At 42.5% G+C, this 19,546-nt stretch overlaps 1 protein-coding gene across 1 annotated transcript in view; it reads right to left on the reverse strand.

Moving 5' to 3' along the window:
• Positions 1 to 16,302, reverse strand: part of MEGF9 (multiple EGF like domains 9) — a 77,289-nt gene extending 60,987 nt beyond the window's left edge. The window contains exon 1 of the mRNA XM_065947056.1: positions 15,587 to 16,302. Within this exon, the coding sequence (XP_065803128.1) occupies positions 15,587 to 16,184 (598 nt within the window). The 5' untranslated portion in view covers positions 16,185 to 16,302. The remainder of the gene's footprint in view (positions 1 to 15,586) is intronic.
• Between the last annotated feature and the right edge of the window lie 3,244 nt (positions 16,303 to 19,546).

Here is a 19,546-nt window from a genome sequence, read left to right on the forward strand (position 1 = left end):
GTACCTTATTCTACCCAATTAAGGGAGTCCTCATATTGTTAGTTTTCAACTAACAGTTGGGCTATATGAGGTATTTAGCAATGTCAGAAACCATAACAAAAAAATAACCAGTTTTCATTACTACTCCCCCAAACTGATCAACCATGTCTCAGGTTTAAAGGGGAATTCCCTGGCAGTCCGCTGGTGAGGATGGATGCTTTCACAGCACAGGGAGCTAAGATCCCACAAGCCACATGGTATGGCCAAAAAAAAGGAAAGACTCCTCTCCCCAATCATAAAGAAAGCATTTTGATGATATTAAAAAATTATTCATATTTTCATTTAGATACTTAAGAAAAATAGGAGAAGTTTTACATTTTAGAAATACTATCTGAAATATTCATAGACAAAATGATATGATGCTTAGGATTTGTTTCAAAATAAAATAGGAGAGGGGTAAATGGATGGGGGTATGGATGAGGCAGGATTGGCCTGGATGGTTCTCCAGGTGTGTGACACAGAGTGAAAGAGGTCATTACACTGTTCTGTCATCTTTTATTTTCAAAATATTACATAATAAAAAGTTTAAAATGTCTTTATGCTACTTTCACAGGCATATTTTCATAGGTGTTTGTGACACCAAGGTCACTCACTGATCATGATGGGGAAAAAAGGAAAAACTCTGGAGCTAGGTAAACGGAATGCTGAATTGTAGCTATTTATCATTCATTATTACACAAATACCTCTCTTAGTAGAACTTTAATATTCTCACTATAACAACAACAAAATGGTATGAAATACGTTAACTCACCTTATTGTGATAAATGTTTTACAATATAAATGTGCATCAAACCATCACAGTCTGTACCTTAAACTTATATGATGTTATACATTAATTATATCTTAATAAATCTGAGGGGAAATCTCTCTCTTATCCTTGATTTCCTCATGCACACTTTTAAGGTTTGAGATAAGGATAGAAAATGAAAATTTAAGTAAAGGAACCTAATACCTAAGCCTCCTAAAGCATGTGTGTACAAGTCTATCCCTCCAGCAGATTGTAAACACCTAAGTCATTCACCATTCTGTTCTCAGCTCCACAGTGCCTGGCACGCAGGAAACACTTGGGTTTGTTCAGTCTAACACCAGGTCCATTAAAAGGTCGAGCACCAATTGCAGGCTTCATTCGTCAGGTCTCTAATTTTAGTCATCTAAGTTTGTGTGTTATACCAACAAGCAAAATAGGTTTCAAATGTTTGCTTCATAAGGCAGGATAGAAAGCCAATTCATGTCCCCCTCCTATTATTACATTATCTTAGCATTTAAACCCTTTAATCCAAAATTAATGCTGGGAAAGATTTAGAGAGGCAGTCAGTGGCCTCTAATTATCTTCGCGGGGATCACTTTGAGGAGTACCCTGCAGTTTCCAGACTGACGGAAATCTCAAATCCCACCACGTCACTTCAGGGCTTACCGCTCTTCGCTGCTCTCAGAATCAGTTTCTGAGCACGGCAGATAAAGCACTGCGTGATCTGGCAAGTGCCAGCTGCCCAGCCTCAGAGCTCAGCGGTCCCGCGAGCCACCCAGCGCCTCACGCCCCTCGGCAGGCCTCGTGTCCTCTCACTACCAGACTTCTTCCCTCCTCCACGTGGCCAACTCCTGTGAGTTCTCAAGACTCAGCTCAGAGGAGAGCTCCTCCAGAAAGGACACTCTCTCACGCCTCCCCCTTCAGGTTGAGTGAGGAGTCCCCCTTCGCTCCTGATGCACGTGCAGACCACTGGGGCGGGACTTCCCCGCCTGTGGTCCGATCTGGGCCAGGACAGAAGCAAACACACCTCGCTGTCTCTCCAGCACCCATCCAGCCCAGCGCTCGGTGCCCGGCGGGTGACGAACAATGATCTGACGAATGAGTAAAAGCACTTTATTTTGTTGACACAGAAAGCCCAGTGTAAACTTACTGACAAAGCATACCCTTTTCTCTATTACTTAAATAAAAGTGAACGTAAAGTCTTAAGCTGAACCATCTAATGAAACATAGTTGAAAGGCCAGTTTTAGCATGATGAGATCCCCCACCTAGGAAAAAAAACAAAACAAAACAGGTGGAAAAGGATCTGAAATCTTATCTGATTAACAATAGAAAGAAAGAGAGAGAGAAGGGAGAGAGGAAAGCGAAAGGAAGTAAAGAAAAGAGGGAGGAAGGTACCAGTCAGGCTGACTGAGTAACAAGGAAATACAGAGTAGCAGCCTGTGGCACTTCATTCCTGAAGACCACTCAATCCCTGACTTTGTTTATTTCTAAGTGACTGCTCTATTACCAACCAAAAGGAATAGAGCAAAGAGAAATGCTTACTTTCTTTTCCATTGTTTAAAAAAGGACTATTGCTAACAAGAAATTTCATATTCTATGAAAAATAATTTTCTGAAACTAATTTTAAATAAAACTTTTTTTTGGGGGGGGGCTACAAATGTCTGGCATCCATTTCTAATTTCTCAATAGAAGTTTAATTCACAAGTGAAACAATGATAAAGGCACAGAAAAGTACTTCACAGATTCCAAAGCTTTTGTGGTAACTCAGTATCATTATGTGCTACTGTCTCTGCTTCTGACAATCTTGTGTCTCACCTGTCCTACCCGCTGAAATGGCCCTTGGTTAGCTGTATGCTGTTTGTCCTTAAATGCCATCCTGATTAATGTATAACATTACTCATCTGACTCATAACAGGTATCTGTGTCTTCTTGTCTGGAAATGATCCACTGTACAGATCAATAAAGCTAACAAAAAAAATGAAAGTGAAATTAAAATAAACAGGCATGGTAATATGTGAGGATGTGCTTTGATCTCTCAAATAAAATACATACTTCCTACTAGAAAAAATAATCAAGAGGAAGACCAAAGAGGATGGTAAACAGATCTACGGTATGCACAGAAAAATAATGACTATGAATCAGGAAAGAGTGAAAGTGGCAGGGGAAAAAAGATGCATTAAAACTAACACGGGTTGGGAGGATAAAACAGAGCACAACCTTTTAGCATACTGTTTTGCCATAACAGAAAGTGCTTCCAAAAAAAGAGGGATCTGGGTTTGAATTCCAGCTAACTAGTATTTCCAAGCTATGTGACTATTGAGCAAACAACTTAACCTCATCTCAGACTCAGGCTCTTTGTAAAATTGGGTAATACTACTAAATTGGAATTGAAACGATTAGCAGTAGTGAAGAATTAAAATGACTGTAAGTAGTATTCCAATAAGTAGATAGGTATGCAAAATACAAAAATGAAATGAACAGCAAATATTTAGAAGGTCGACCCCATTACTTCATGGCAAAAAAAAAAAAAAATGGTGGCAGTACTGACAGATTTCCTCTTCTTGGGCTCTAAGATCACTGCGGATGGTGACTGCAGCCATGAAATCAGAAGACGATTGCTTCTTGGCAGGAAAACTGTGACAAACCTAGATAGTCTGTTTCAGAGCAGAGACATTATTCTGCCAATAAAGGTGCATATAGTCAAGGCTATGGTCTTCCCAGTGGTCACATTCAAGGGTTTTATGACAGTGTCATTTCCAGAAATAAAGAATCTTTATTTAGGAATATTCATTTATTCTTTAAGTATTTTCTAAGGACCCAACATATGTTAGGAATGAATCTAGTGCTGGGGAGATAGTGGTTTAAAAGAGAGAGAGAGACAAACACAAAAATCCCTGCCCTTCTGGAACTTACATTCTAGCGGTGGTGCACAGGAGGCTTTATGCCTCAATTCCGCTCAACTATTTATTGAGTACTTACTGTGTACTGAGTGCTGAACACTATCTTAGGGATATCTTAGAGAGTACAAACATCACTAAGACATAGGCACTAAAGAATAAGGTATAGAGGAGTCAATTACATGAACAAGTAACACTTAAAATAAGAATCCTTAAAAAGCAAGTAATCAAAAAAAATGTACAGTAATATTAGAATATATAAGGTAAAACAGTATAGGAGGTTGCATGTTTCTCAAGGACAAGTAAGCTTATTAGGTGAAAGAAGAGATATGGTGGACCTCTGTCTTGCTTTTTGGCAGCCTAGTATCATAGTATAATTGCTACTAATTCCTTCCTATTTGGGAGAAATTCTCCAATTTCCAATTTTTAAGGCTTGATATTCCACCACAAAGGTTCTCAATGCCAGATAATTGTTTTCCCGGGGCATTATCTCTAGCTCCATGTCCTGAATTTGGTTCCCCTGGAGATTCTGTGAACTCTTTAATAATCTTTGAGTAAAGTCCATTTCTGATTAAATCAACAAGCATTCGCTTCTGTTTTAAGGCCTGTATTAAAACTGAAGAGATGGGCCATTCCAGGCTGAGGGAACAGCAGAAGCAAAGTAACAAGAGGCCAGTTAGCTTAGCGATTAAGAGAGGAGGCTTTGAGGCTACACAGATCTAAATTTAAATCAAGGTTCTACATTTACTAGCTGTGAGGCCTTGTTCAATGTATTTCAACTCTCAAAGCCACCACTCTTGCTTAGTAAAATGGAGATAATTAGACAAGGTCATCATAATTCATTTAAAGCTCTTTAGTATCTGACAGAGGAAAACCTCCAAAGATGACTGTCTTGTTAGTAACAATGATGACGACAATAAGCATGCTATTCGGGGAGAAAGAGAAGCAACTCGAACCTGTTGGAGCTTAAAGCACAAGGTGAAGGGTGGTAGGAAATGAGGACAGAGACTGACTACAGAGGGGTTTTAAGACATATTAGGAAACCTAAGCAGTAATGGGCTGGGGTCACTCATGGTGAATACAGAGCAGAATTATATTGAAGTATAAACATCATGTTAAGTTACTAACCAGAAGACTGACATGACCAGGTTTTGCACTGTCCATGTATTCTCCACAGCTACAGTCACATAGTTCGGCTTGACCACAGCGGAACGCCTGAGCACTCGCAGGATGCAGCAATATACATAAGTACTGTTGAGTCCCGATGCCATACACACTGGAGCTATTTCTTTTTTTTTGGTAGATGCATATTTTTTTAATTGGAAGATAACCACTTTACAGTGTTGTGTTGGTTTCTGGCATACAACAACATGAATCAGCTTTAAGTACACATATATCTCCACTCTCCTGAGCCTCCCTCCCACCGCCCCATCCCACCGCTCAGGGTGATCACAGAACACCAGATTGAGTTCCGTGTGCCACAGAGCAGCTTCCCACTAGCTGTCTATTTTATACACGGTACTGTATATATGTCAGTGCTACTCTCTCAGTTCATCCCACCCTTTCCTTCCCCCGCTGTGTCCATGTGTCCGTTCTCTACATCTGTGTCTTCATTCTGCTCTGCAAATGGGTGCATCTGTACCATTTTTCTCAATTCCATGTATATATACATATATGCATTAGTATGCCATATTGGTTTTTCTCTTTCCGACTTAAGAAGCTATTTGATTCTAAATCAAATCCTCCAACACTCTGTATATCATCCATCAATATATTTGCAAGTGGTTCGGAAAAGGCTGGTTCTAATTTGAAATAATAGCTACTCCTTGTCTCATCTGAGAGACAACCTGCCCTCCAGTGAGGAGGGAAGTTTATAAAATGGGGAGGGGAAATGCATCCTTGGGTGACTGCGGAAGTCACAGTTCCGAGTCTGAGATGCTTCCATGACTTTCATATCATCAAATTATCACCTGCTGCTTTCTACAACACATTGTCTGGCATCAGCATCTTGATGTAGAGTCCATATGAAGTTGAACATGAAAGGTTTCACTGTCAAGTTGACAATAATCAATACTATCATCTTGCAGTGTGTGGTATGTCCTGCCAAATGCTAATAAGCATTACATCGTCTCTGTCCCAATCCTTCTGGCACTGAGGGGACCGTCTCATAGCTGCTGCTCAGTTCTGCTCTACATCTACACGGAGTCTGCCCGCTTCCTTTCATCTGATTTCTACCATCATCCCTTCTGCCGCCTCCACTCCACACCCATATCTACATCTGAGAAACACTCTTTGATCTAATTTTGATTTTCACAGCAGTTACTGCAATCAAACCTGAATCAAACTGTGTAATTCAGAACAAGTACTGAGGAGGACAATGGGGGAGGCTAGGGGAGGTGACAAAAATGGAACCCAAAATGTGCTCTGTAACCACGGAACGCTTTATTTCATTTTCTGCTTCTCCCATCTGCTTTGGCAGTGCAGCACAGTTTAGTCGAAAGGAAAAAAAAAAAGAAAAAGAAAAACAGACTTTTAAGTTAGACAAAGCTGGGTTTGAATTCTAGATTAATACTCAAGAACTCTATTAGGTTGGTACTATCATACTCATGTTACAGACAATGGTCTAGAAGCCAATGGTATAGATATGTGATTTGCACTGTATCTGTGCATGTAACAGGCTTCATTTTACAGTTAGAGAAACTAAGGCACAGACCCATTTACAAAAACCAAAAGCAAAAACGTGCTCGGGAACTTACACAGTGAATGGAAAGGAAGACTGGAATGATCTCTCCTGACTGCCGCTCCCCTGATTAGCTGGACCTTTCAGCCCTGCCTTTGCCGACAAGTTGAAGCAACAAACTAACTTAAAAACTAAAACCAGTGGAACAGGATGGGTTTGCAGGCAATACACCAACAATTCAGCATAATAATACCCAACAGCTACTTCACTTTGTGGTTTTGGTACACTTTATAACTACTCATTAACCCACACAACATCCAGGGATGGTGGGCCTATGTTGTTAAAGCAGTTCATATAGAACAGATAACTCAAAATACATGGTAGACTTAAAAGGGATATGAAGTCACACGAGAAATCTACAGCAAAAAAAAAAAAAAAGTGCCCAATGCCTTCCTCTAATCAATCCTCAATACAGATACAAAACTGAGTAAGTATGTTGGAATATGAAGCATTCCATCTTTCCCCTCACTGTTACCATTAATAACCCTTCCCAAACTGCCATTTTATCTCTATACACAATGGAGAGGACTGGAGAGAATGGAAAAGCTACTCAGTTCATGCAATTTCCTTCAGAGAAGACAACTTTCCCTACAATGTTTAAAGGAATTTCTAAAGGAATTTCACTTTAAAAGATTATTTCCAAAAAGGAACTAGAGAACATGCTGTTCTCCTTATGATTAACTCCTAACCTCTTCTTTTTGCTCACATACATCAAATAAAAACTATAGATTTTGAAAAATAAAAATCTAATAAGATCCCTGGTAATAGTCAGTTTCTAAGCATCCAAGACTGAAACAAAAGTTTCCAAAATCAGTTACCTAAAGAGTCTAAAATTTACTAAAGAAAGGTTATTGAACATTCTCCAGCCAGGCTGAAAACATGGCTACCCCTGATCATTTGCCCTGTGACTGGGCAGGATACATTCCTTTTTCCAACTGAATAAATTTCCCCTTTCCTCAGTGCTGTCTCCCTGGCAAGGACACCATATAGGACAGCTGCTGTATACCAGTATAAAAGCAATCCCATCTGATCTGACTGAAAAACATATGCACAGACTCAAACCAAACTTCTGGGAGCTTTGTATCTCTAGAGGAAGAGAGAACCGAAGATCTTCCATTGGTAAAGGCTGCGGACAATGTCATGAATTCAAATTCTGCACAATTTACACAAGAGCTATCTCCATAAGCTGCTTTAATTAATTTTAAGTTTGTGCTTTGAATTCCCTAGACAGAGTGAAATGGATAAAGAATCAGCTGTTTTCAGACTTTGTTAAGATTTCAGCTAAACTTTCCGTGAAGGTACCAAATCTTAGCTGTGTCATCACTACCCTGATTTGTCAGGTGTCAGGAACAGTTTCCTTTCTTGGGTACTGTCTTCAGCAACCTCCTTTCTTCAGAACCACAACTCCCTGAGACCAAGTAAACGTCTCTGGGGTAGATCAAAGCTGATGAACCCATCACAGAAATTACAGTTAAGTGGCCCAGGGTAACATCGCTTGACTTGATCACATATAACTGAAGGCTCATCAAGCTTATCATAACTTTTTTTATCATTTTTTATATTTTATTCATTTATTTTTATTACTATAAAATTGGGTACACTGATTTAAAAAAAAAAAAAAAAAAAAAAAACTTGGAAAATCCAGAAGAATACAAAGAAATGAAAATGACCCATAGTCCCATTACTTAGCTTCAGCCACCTAATTATTTTGGTATATTTCTCTCCTTGTGTGTATACTGCTTTTAACATAATGGAAGCATTTTAATAGATGCATAATGGTTTGGAGAGTACCATAACTTTTTTATTACAGAATTTTAGAGTAGGAAAATTCCTATTTCAAAAATCTCTACTGAAAAAACAAATCCAATATATAAATCAGATGAGAGAGGAGCTGATTAATTCTGTCATTCAAAAAAATCAAACATTTGTTTCTCAACCGAACTAAACCTTTTACATTGCTATTTAGCCCAAATCCATCTACCTAACACAAACAACTCATATTACTCATAAACAAAAAAGAAATCTGCTACTTATTTAAAGTACTGGAGTTTTGGGGTTTTTTTTTTGGAGGCAGATAACTTCTGCTATGATAATTGTTTTTTCTGTATGGTTCCGCAGGAGAAGCAGGGGGAAAGCTGGGCAATAAAGAAGATACAGAACAAAAAGAAAATCTCTTCCTTCATTTTTTTAAAAAAGGAAGAATACCATATCCTGAATATTGTACAAACTATGACATTTTCTTACAAGTGGGCTTAATAATCTAAGTTAAACGGACTTTAAAAGCAGATCCACAGGAAAAAAGTCAAAGTCACAGAGAAAGACAGGTTTGTTCTGAGTGCAAAGTGCTCACCCTTGTGCGCCCTGTTACCAGGACATCCTCAAGGACCTTTTGTTCTCGGCAAAGACTTCTTAGAAGAATTAGGCTTTGGGGAGGCACTGAAGGAGGACAAAGTGGGAATCTGTTAAGTAGAGAGGATAATTTGGTTCCTTAAAGAACATGAAAGAATGGATAGGTCTAAGAAGAAGAGACAAGAGAAAGTGGGACGTACAGAGGAGTTTCAAGTGAAAAAAAAATGAGCAAGGAGAATAGAAGATTTTATCTTAGTGAAGAAAAAGTAACAGGAAAAGATTTTTCTGACAATAATATTTATTGTGGAACAGTGGCATTACTAGAGGGATTATTTTGACACACATTTATCACATGTACTTAAATAGATACAGTTAAAAAGATGTGAGTAAATCTTTACTGTGATTCAAACACATATGTATACAGACATAATTTTATCTTTTTCATGACAATTTAAAAAAAATCTCCCCTCAAAGTTACCAATGCAGTTAGGGTAGTTGTTTCTAGTGAAAAGCAGATAAACCAAAACACATAATTGAGAAAAAAGCTAAGTGACCATAGCAGAGATACCTGAAACATAATCTCAACATTATTATTATTATGATGTTTATATTGTATCTAAAGAAAATAAACAAAAATAAAGATCAAGGCAAAAAGCATGAATTGAAGCTATTTTTAACTAAAACTATCATCTGTCTTTCTCCCAAACAAGATCTTACCCTTCTATTCTCCTCTGATCTATTAAGTGCCCTAGAGCAGTCATTTCTCTACCCATAATCTACCCATCAGTAAAAACAGTACCATGATACTTTTCTTCCATTCTGTTTATAAGGGTGCCAAGATGTCTAGAAGTTAATATATACATGTTTAGAAATTCTGAGATGAAAAGTAATGCTCATTTTAATTTTATGGGTCTTAAAAAAATCAAGATAAAAGACACAATTAGATTATTTCAGTGTGTAAATTTTCAACTAGCCAGAAGGCTTCCTGGCGACAGAATTCAGTAGATTTGAAAAGAATGCTCTGGAGCTTAACTACGCTGTTCCAGCAACTAATCACACTAAGGAGTTTCTGGAGAAATCTAGGCACTTAGGTCAGGAACAAGATACAGTAAACTTGAGAAGTTCCTGGGCCTAGCCCTAAAGACTACAGACAATCCTTTCTATCTCAGACTGTATTAGAACCTAACCAAAGAACTGGAGCTCTAATTGTAAACATGGTAAAACAGAAGATTTGAGGAGATGAACAAACAGCACATAAGAGAAGGAAGACAGTAAATGCTAAGGAACACTTGAAAATTTCTCAGACTAGTATTCAAGGACAAATGTTTTTAGCAAAATAGTTTCCTTCTCTCATCTTCTATGGAACTATTTCTTTAAATGCCAATAGTATGGATTCTGGAACCAGAAAGGCTGGGTTTGAATGTAGGCTCCCTCACAGTTGGGCTTCTCTGAGCCTCAGTTTCCTGATTTATAAAATGAAGATAATAATTACACCTAACTCAATTATACGTAACTGTTGTGAGGATTGAGGAAAGTAATATATGCAAGGCACTTAAAACAGTTATCTGCAGCATAGGAAGTACTATGTGTGTGTAAGTACTATTTCAGTGGTCCACAGTCACTCAGAGCTGATGTAAATACCAGAAGATCCAAAAAAACAGAAAGTTTTTCTGTTGTTCATTTGGCAGCAAAACCTGACCTGAACAAACCGCAAGGTTATTTATAGCCTTTTTAAAAACCCATTCAGTGTGAATATGCACATGTTTTGCTGCAAATACCTTCACGTGTTTGATTACACAGGATGCTGTCCTAGACTCCACTGGGTATACTTATTAACTTCCTAAAATAGGAAAAATTCTAAATTCTGAAACACACCCAGCTCCACAGGTTTTCAATAAAATGTTATGAACATACATTATCTTTGAAGTCTGAACAACTTCTGTGTCCTTAAAATGAACGGTATCTTCGTGAATAACCATAAGCAAATTAACACCCCGAACTTAGCTGTACAGAATTTTAGGATGAAGAAAACATTTCCCAGTACAGATAGGAGGGCCCTGATTTCCAGAATGTTCCTTTCAAATAAAATCCATTCATAATATTTTATTTACACTCCACAGTAGTCAGAGCTTTCAAACTCTAGGATTTGCTTGGGGAAAAAAAAAAAAAGTCTCGTCTCTTAACTTAGATCACAAATAAATGATTAAGGCTCCTTGGAGGGCAGTCATGTGCCCTGAATCATGGGTACCATATCATCACAGAACTGCAGAGCTGGAAGAGACCCTCGAGAACTAATCTAAACCACAATCTCTTCCCTTCCAAACTTTTTTATCATCCCTAAATGTACTCCCTCCTGTGAGGTAAGAACAACCTGCCCTAACGTGTCCTTGGACTCTCAGTAGGAACACCCTGCAGGTGAACATGAAGAAACTAGGTGGGGTACGCTGACAGACTGCAAATCCAAAATGATGGCTTGAATATAACACAGTAAATCTTACATGCTTGGCAACTATCTCAGTTTATACTTTAGAGGATAACAAAGAGTTTCTAAGTCCAGAATGAAGACAGACTTGTCTAGAACGTGTTTTAAAAAAAAAAAAGACTTAAGTATCTTAATGGACTCAATGAGTCAACAACGTAACGCGGCTGCCAGAAAAGCTACCGTGGTGAGGAGCTAACTGCATCACCAGTAGTACAGCATCCAGAGAGAAGGAGGCAGCTGCCCTCTCCACCACGAGCTGGTCAGAGCACATCTGGGGTGACACGCTCAGCTCTGCGCTCCACACTCCGGAAGAGACACAGAAAAACTGAAAAACTCCCTAAGACGGGCAACCAGCAGAGTGTAAGGGAATCTGAAACCATTTCACATAAAGAACAGTTGAGGGAGCTGAAGTTATTTAGTCCAGACTCTGAGGGAACACGATGACTGCCCGCAGATCCCCGAACTCTCAGGGCACAGAGACAGCTGACTTGTTCTGCATGGCCCCAAAGGGCAGAGTCAGAACCGGCTGGTGTTAACCACAGGGAGAAATATTTCAGCTAAGTCCATGGAAGAATTTCTTGCAATGTAGAGCCACGTTAAGAGGCAGTGGCTTCTAAAGTCCTATCTAGCCCTGAAGGTCCATAATTTTAAAAATCAAACATTTATCATCACTTCAGTCTCTTACTATCGATAACTATTATACTCTAGTATCACAGCCTCTCCTTTCACCCTTCGTAAAATGTCCTACCCAGCCAACCAATCAGTCAAATGTTTTGCCAGGGCTGTGGGAGGAAAATGCTTGCTTGCTGGGCAATTAGTTTCAGTTTGCAGATCAGTGTCCCTGTAAACAAAAGAGGGCCCTTACTGAGGGGTAGACAAGAGCTCTCAACTAGATCTTCATGGAAGAAATTCTTAACTCAAAGAGCAGCCAGAAGACCCATCTAGACACATAATGTATTACCGGTGCTGTTCAGTTTTATACAAACATTAAAATAAAACACCCTGTACTCATCTTCCCAAACCAGAGAATCCAATTTTGCCAACCTAACTAGGTCTTTCAAATCTCTTTCCTCTGTCAAGGAGATGCATTTACTGTTTGAAGTAGACTAGAACCCATGTTCAGATAGAAAGACCAGACTCAATTATATTACTGTAAAGTTAATACTGCCCAGTAAAGCAGTTAGCCCACAAAGGCAGTTCAGCTGTTGAGAACTAGACAGAGGCAGTCCATAATGAATTCACAGAAAACTACAAGCTACAGAAAATGTAAAACACAGCAGAGCTACCAAAATTGAGCACCTTAAAATTTCTGTTGCCCAAAGACCATCACAGACATAGGTATATGGTAGTCCGTGGAAGTTACTAAAGGCCTTGAACAGTTCTGATGGCAAATATTACTCAATCCAGCTTTGCTTTACTTACAATTGATTTGGAGTCTACAAAACTCCAGACAAGGTATTAGAGAATATAATATGATGGACTAATAATATAATATGATGGACTAAACAAGAACACATTCTTCTCTGAGCTTTTTAAAGTGAAGCCAAGAAGCAATCCAAGTATCCATAAACAATAGATCAGTTAAATAGATACGATATATACTTACGATGAAAAATACAACTGCTGAAAAAGAATAAGGTACACTTTAGGTACTGACATGAAAAAAAAGGCCATGATACACAGTTAAGTGGATATAGCAAGTTGCAAAACTCTATGGCTTGCAGTATGTATACATAATTAATATATTTAATGTGTATAATTTATATATTATTTCATCTTGAGCTTTTAAAAACTATTTTTTAAATAATCCTGTGTTTATGGACTTCTCTAGTGGTCCAGTGGCTAAGACTCTGCACTCCCAATGCAGGGGCCACAGGTTCGAACCCTGGTGAGGGGACGAAATCCTGCATGCCACAACTTGCTTCTGAGAAAAGATCAAACTGCTAATAGCAGTAACATTTAAGGACTGACAGGAACTGGGAAGAAGTAAAGTGGGTGGGGGGAACTTCCACTCTTTACTTGAGGACTTCTGGTGCTTTGTAATTTTTGCAGGTAAAGGTTATCTTTGTAGACAAATGCTATGAGTTCCCCATGTGAGGAACCTGGAATAGGCAAATTCACAGAGACAGGAAGTAGAATGGTGGTTGCTAGGAATAAGGAGGATGGCTGGCCATTGAGGAGTTACTGTTTAATGGATACAGAGCTTCAGGTGGGGAAGGTAAAAAAAGAGTCCTGAAGATGGATGGTAGTAATGGTTAAACAATTTGAATGTGCTTAATGCCACTAAACTGTACACTTAAAAATGGTTAAAATGGTAAATTTTATGTTATGTATATTTTATCACAAAGAAAAACCAACATAAAAGGAAAAAAGGTTACCTTTGTGATTTAAAAATAACAATGCAAAAATTAAGGTAAAATAACATTAATTACACAGACTTATGACATACTAACCTTCCAAAAGAAGGAATCTTTCTACATAAACACTACTGTGTGCTTCAAACTTTGGAAAATCTAATTTATCCTTTTCTATTACATTTTACCTGGAGGAGGAAATGGCGATTCACTCCAGTATTCTTGCCTGAAAAATCCCATGGACAGAGGAGCCTGACAAGCTATAGCCCATAAGATCGCAAGGAGTCAGATATGACTGAGCACACATACTACCATTACATTTTACTGAAACAAATAAAAATCACCACAAGTCCCTATTAGGTTCCTCAAATGCTTTCTACCCCATTAAAAAAAATTATCATAATGATAGTTAACATACATACAGAGCTAATTTACTCTGTACCCAGAACTATTGTTCTAAGCACTATAAATGCACTAACTTAGTTAATTTTCCCAGGACTTCACAGAAATTTTCAAAGAATTCACAGCAATCCTATGAGCTAAATACTATTATTATCTTCATTTCTCAGACGAAGAGAGGTTAACTGACCTTCCCAAATTACACAGTTAATAAAAGGCAGCAGAGCTAGGGTTCAAACTAAGAATGGACTTGAGTCCATACTCTCAACCACTATGATTCCTGCCTCTCAGTATCACGTCAGTCTCTCTATAGGGAGGCCAAAAAAGGTTACAGTCAAAATCCAGCTAGTTAGCACACTCCTTGAAGCTGGAAGAAATACCAACTTGGCTTCTTATGGGTGAATAATCTGCATTCCTACTTATGTCAATGCCAAGCTCCAATCCAAGATTGGACTGTATTAAGACTCATAATCATGTGGGAAAACTCTCTACAAATTCAATTATAGTCCAAAGTCCATACCTGACCCCACAGTAAATCACTGAGCCTAAGAATTAGGTCAGAGATCCATTAATATAAATCCAGCTAAAGGCAAAATGGTTTGGACAAATCAAACCCCAACTCAAAGCAAAGGAATTCAGAAACCCTTGTCTAACACCTTGACAAGGCAGGTTTTATTTGGTTAGTTCCAGGCCTACTTTAGATCTCAAGAGGAAAAGAACAGAAGTTGTCTCTAACTGCTTGAAGACTTTCAATCAGCAGGAAGAAGAGCTTTATTTTTTACCAGGACTCAGACAGAAATTGGCTTTTATCAACATCAGCAAAACTGAACATTCCCCTTAAGGAGGAAAAATGGGCCTCCCTGCTTAAATTGTGTATTTGCCCAAACATATTGACCTTGTAATTGAGGAAGGAAAAAAAAAATGGTGCAAGGAAGGGATTTAACCTAATTTATAAATGTGCTCAGCCTAGATACACACCTGTCCCAAATGACTACTGAATCCATTCTTTTGCAGGGAAAACATGGATTACAATTTCTTTTTTCTTTTGGCCTCAAGTGGTCTGTACTACTGTTTGTAAACAAAATCCTCTCAATATCTTTTCCACCTGTCACATGCACATCTGATATTTACATGAACAAGGAAAGTGGAGCCTTAGGAGGAATCCCTTCAGTTTCTGACCTATTGGTCGCAGGAGGTCCTGTGCTGGTTTTCAAACTTCCCCAGATCACCCAGGCGGAGAGGCAGGGTGAGCGAACCGAACCCAAAAGTTTGCGCCCATCCAGTGCGGCTGACAAAGGCCAGAGAGCGCTGTTTGGAAGGAGGTGCGATGCCTTCCACGCAGCAGTCGCTCCCCTCCCAAGGAAGCACAGCCCAAGTGGGGGACAAAAGACTTTCCAGATTGGGGGCTGGGGAGGGAGGTGGGGCAGACTATCTAGAGCTTGGACCTCCCCTTGGAAGTCGAAATCTGGGGAACCTTTGGGGGCAAGAAATGATCCATTCCAGCCAAGAAGCCCAACGCTAGAAGGACGGGCAGCCGCGGGGAGGGTCCGGCGGCCGAGGAGGCGCTGGGACTCACCTGGGGGAGGCGGAGAGGGGGCTTCGGTGGCAGGTGGGGTGGGCGGGACGCTGCTGCTGCTGCCGCCGCCGCCGCCGGGGAGAGCCGAGGTCGGGATCGGGGGAGCGGTGGGCGCCCGCACCGTGGTCGCTACAGGGGTGGTCGGCGCTGGGCCAGTGGTCGTCGAGAGGGTGGTCGGCGCGGGTCTGGTTGTCACCCGAGGGGCAGTCGGAGTACGTTCCACCGCAGGAGGTGTGACCCGCGAGGGAACGAGCGATGCTTGAGAGGTGGTCGGAGCGGGCCCGGCGGTGGTCGGAGGAGGGGTGGTCTCCGGGGGCTGGGCTGAGGAAGACGCAGCCTGGGGTCGGTGGAGGGTGGCGCGCGGGGGTCCGGTCCTCGGGGCCTGGGCTGTGGGAGCCGTGGCCTTAGAGAAAGGGTGGCTGGACTCGCCCCCCAGCCACGGGCCCGGCGACGCGTCCACCTGCCCCGCGGCCCCGCCGCCGCCGGTGACATTCCCCGCCGAGGTGGCTGAGGCGGCGGCGGCGGCGGCGGCGCACAACAGGGCGAGGCCGCCCAGGCTCGGCAGGCTCCTCATGGCGCGCTCGGCTTCGCCATTCATTCATTCAGTCAGTCAGCCGGTCGGTCAGTCATCTTCTCCTCGCGGCACTCGGACCAGGGAAGCCGCCGCAGCCGCCGCCGCCACCGGGCGCACCATCGCCACCTCCCTCTGACAGGCGGCCGGCCCCGCGGGCGGGCCCCGGCGCGGAGGGAGCGACCGGGCCGAGCGCGGACGGCCCGCCCTCCCTGATTAGCAGCCTGGCCGGGCCTATGGGAGGCCACGCCGTCTCACGTGATCTGCCCGCTTCCCGGCCTCTTTGTGGCCCCACGAGCCAATCAGAGGGCGCTGAGGAGAGGGGGCGGTGCTAAGGCGGGAGGTGGGTGGAGCGAGCGCCGCTCCAGCCGGTCCGACTAGCGGCAGCCCCGGCTTTGTCTGCCCTAGAAGCGGGGCGCGGGCCCCGGGCCCCGGGCGCCGGGGAGCAGACAAAGGACGCACCCGGCGCGGCAGACGCCGGGCCAAGTCGTCTGCTCCACTGGGCGGCGAGCGCGACCCCGGGACGGGGACTTGGCTCTTGGGAGCTTCCCCGCTCTCTTAAACAATGGGGCGCCAGCGCCTCGCCCGGGCTCGGGTGGGGACGGAGCTGGCACCCCCGCAATGGGTGAGGGTGGCTGCTGCGAGGATGTAGATCACAGCACCTCCTCTGCTGCCCGAGAGCGCCCGGCCTCGGCCCTGCGAGGTCTTCGCTGCATTCCCATTTCAGAGATGGGGAAACTGAGGCCCTTGTCGAGGACCTTACTGAACCCAGACCCACGCCCTCACCAGGCACCTGCTTTGGGCCAGGCGCTGTACCTGGCGGGACGGGGGTTCTAGAGACCCGTCAGGAGTGGGAGGTGCAAGCTTCCTGCGTGAGGGTGACAGGCTCACACGCACACGTCACCTTACACCCCCGGGAGAGTGAGGTCGGAACGGGCCGAACCTCAGCTCCAAGCTTCCTGCTGAGTGGTTTTGTGGCCTGAGTGCAGTTTTCTCACCTCTAAAATGGGGTTGATGGCAGCTCACATCCCCACCGCCCACCCCTCTCTCACAGAGCTGATGTGAGAATTAAGTAATGCCCTGAAAGGGCTTAACACAGTGCCCGGCCCACAGTAAACCCTCTTTAATGCTGACTACACTCTGCGTGCTGTGTTAGGACAAGCCCCACGCCGCAGACCTGCGTGTCCTCAGAGCCGCATGCCTGTTGCAGGGCTAGGGGTGGGTCTGACCACAGAGCTTGACCCTGGGGGACACCAAACCCTGTGTAAAGCTGGAATTCCGATGCGCAGCCTCGCTCCATCGCCCAGGATTCAGAGCTCGCTCAGGCGCTGCAGCCGGGCAGGGCGCGTTTGTCATCTGACAGGGCTTAATCCCAGCCCCACCGCCAACCCATTCCTGGCCTCCCCTGCATGATGCTTCCTTTGTGCATGGCTTCCCATTAGTCACCGGCCTCCAACCAGAACTGGGAGATCATATTTGCGTGCGAACTTGTGTATCTGTTAATTAAAAATGCACTTGTTTACCTGAATGAGGAGTGGGTGGGGACAGGGCGTGTATGTGCTTGTGTAATGAAACATAAACATGTTTGTGAGTCTGTGTATATGCCTGTATATTTGTATGATCTTATGAGTATGGGAGCTGGTAGCTATTTTTGCATATTGTATGTTTTTAAATATCTGCACGTGGACTGGTGTGTGTTTTATGTGTATTTTCTGTGTGTTTTTACATTTGTACCTATGTGTGATTCAGATGGTAAAGAATCTGCCTGCAGTGCAGGAGACCTGGTTCCATCACTGGGTTGGGAATATCCCCTGGAGGAGGAAATGGCAACCAACTCCAGTATTCTTCCCTGGAGAATTCCATGGACAGGGGAGCCTGGTGGGCTACCATCCATGGGATGACAAAGGGTTGAACTGGACTTAGCAATTAAACAACAGCAACATGAGTGTATCTTAATAGATCCCTCTATGTATGTAAGGGGAGGGGCAAAATGGGAGGGGTGTGCATGGGTTCTGGTTTCAGACCAATATTTAGGAAGTGCAAATCAAGATTCTGTTTTTACTTCTCTTGGGGAAGGGAGGGGATAGGTCAAGCCCCTCCCATAGTCTTTTGCTGAATCTTTCTAGCCTTCCAACCCCAGCCCAAATACCATATCCTCTAAGAGAATTTTCTGGATCTCTGACTGGGAATGAATCTCGCCCTATTTTCTCACTGCCCTTTGTTTGTTCATTGATTATAGCCCTGATCCATCAATCTCTCTACCCCCTGCCTCTTCCTGAAAGGATTAAGGATGGCTTTCAGAAATGTATATAACAGGATATATTGGACCACCCTTGTGGCTTCATTACTCCTCACAGGCATGCATCAGTGGGCATACTAGAACTTGGGATTTCTGTCTCTCCTCCATTAGGCTGCTCTGTCTGTTCTCAGTGCTCAGCAGGGGGGACACATGTGAGCAGGAATCCATGCTGGTTAGTTTGAATTACATCACAAGGAGACCCTATGGTGCCCTGAGAAGAGTTTGTATCTTTAAAGTCAGACAGAGCCAGGTCATGACTCTGCCAGCTGTGTGACCTTGGAGAAAAAACCTTTGACCTCTCTGAGCCTCAGTTTCCTCATCTATAAAATGGGACCAGTGAATTCTGCCTCAGTTAAGCTGAGGCCTGAAGGGAATGTTTTTACAGAGCCTGGCATGCAGAAGGTGCTCAACCTCATTTATGCCAGTGCTAACGTTGAGCCTTGTTGGCTGGCTGAAGGACCACAACCAGAAACAACTTCTCCATCGGGTGACATGGCCTGACAGCCACCCTACCAGATATCCCAAGTGATAGCTGAAAAATTCTGGGTTGGCCCTGAGCTGTGCTATATCAGAGATTCTCTGGCACTACAAGAGAAAAGCTGACATAGCTTCTTTGCCTGGAGAATCACAGAGAAAAGACTAGAAGGCTTTGCCAAAGTAATCCAGGCCAGCTCCCTGCCTCAGACAGGGATCACCCCCACTGCAGGTTCTAAAATGAGTTAATTACCCTGTTGACATGTATAGTAAATGTTGCATTTTCTGGAAAGGTGATTTAAGTGTCTTAATGTGGATTCACTCCCTATTTAATACTTAAATTTCTTGTTCTGCCTTTATCTCTAAACTGCAAGATGACTTTTTGTTTGTTTCTTAGGAATAATATTTTACTTTTGTGTTTAAAAATTAGGAACGCTCCAAATATCCAATGTCAGAGACAGGTGTTGTATCTCTTTTAATCATAAAAAGTCATTGTAATGGTGGCTATGAAGACATTACAGAAATATTAATAACCGGCCATTGAGCTCTTACTGTGTGCTACATGTTATCCTAAAATCTACATATGACTTCTTTTGTTTAATCCTAAGAAAGACCC

The sequence above is a fragment of the Muntiacus reevesi genome, chromosome 10 (assembly GCF_963930625.1).
Source record: "Muntiacus reevesi chromosome 10, mMunRee1.1, whole genome shotgun sequence".
Classification (NCBI taxonomy): domain Eukaryota; kingdom Metazoa; phylum Chordata; class Mammalia; order Artiodactyla; family Cervidae; genus Muntiacus; species Muntiacus reevesi.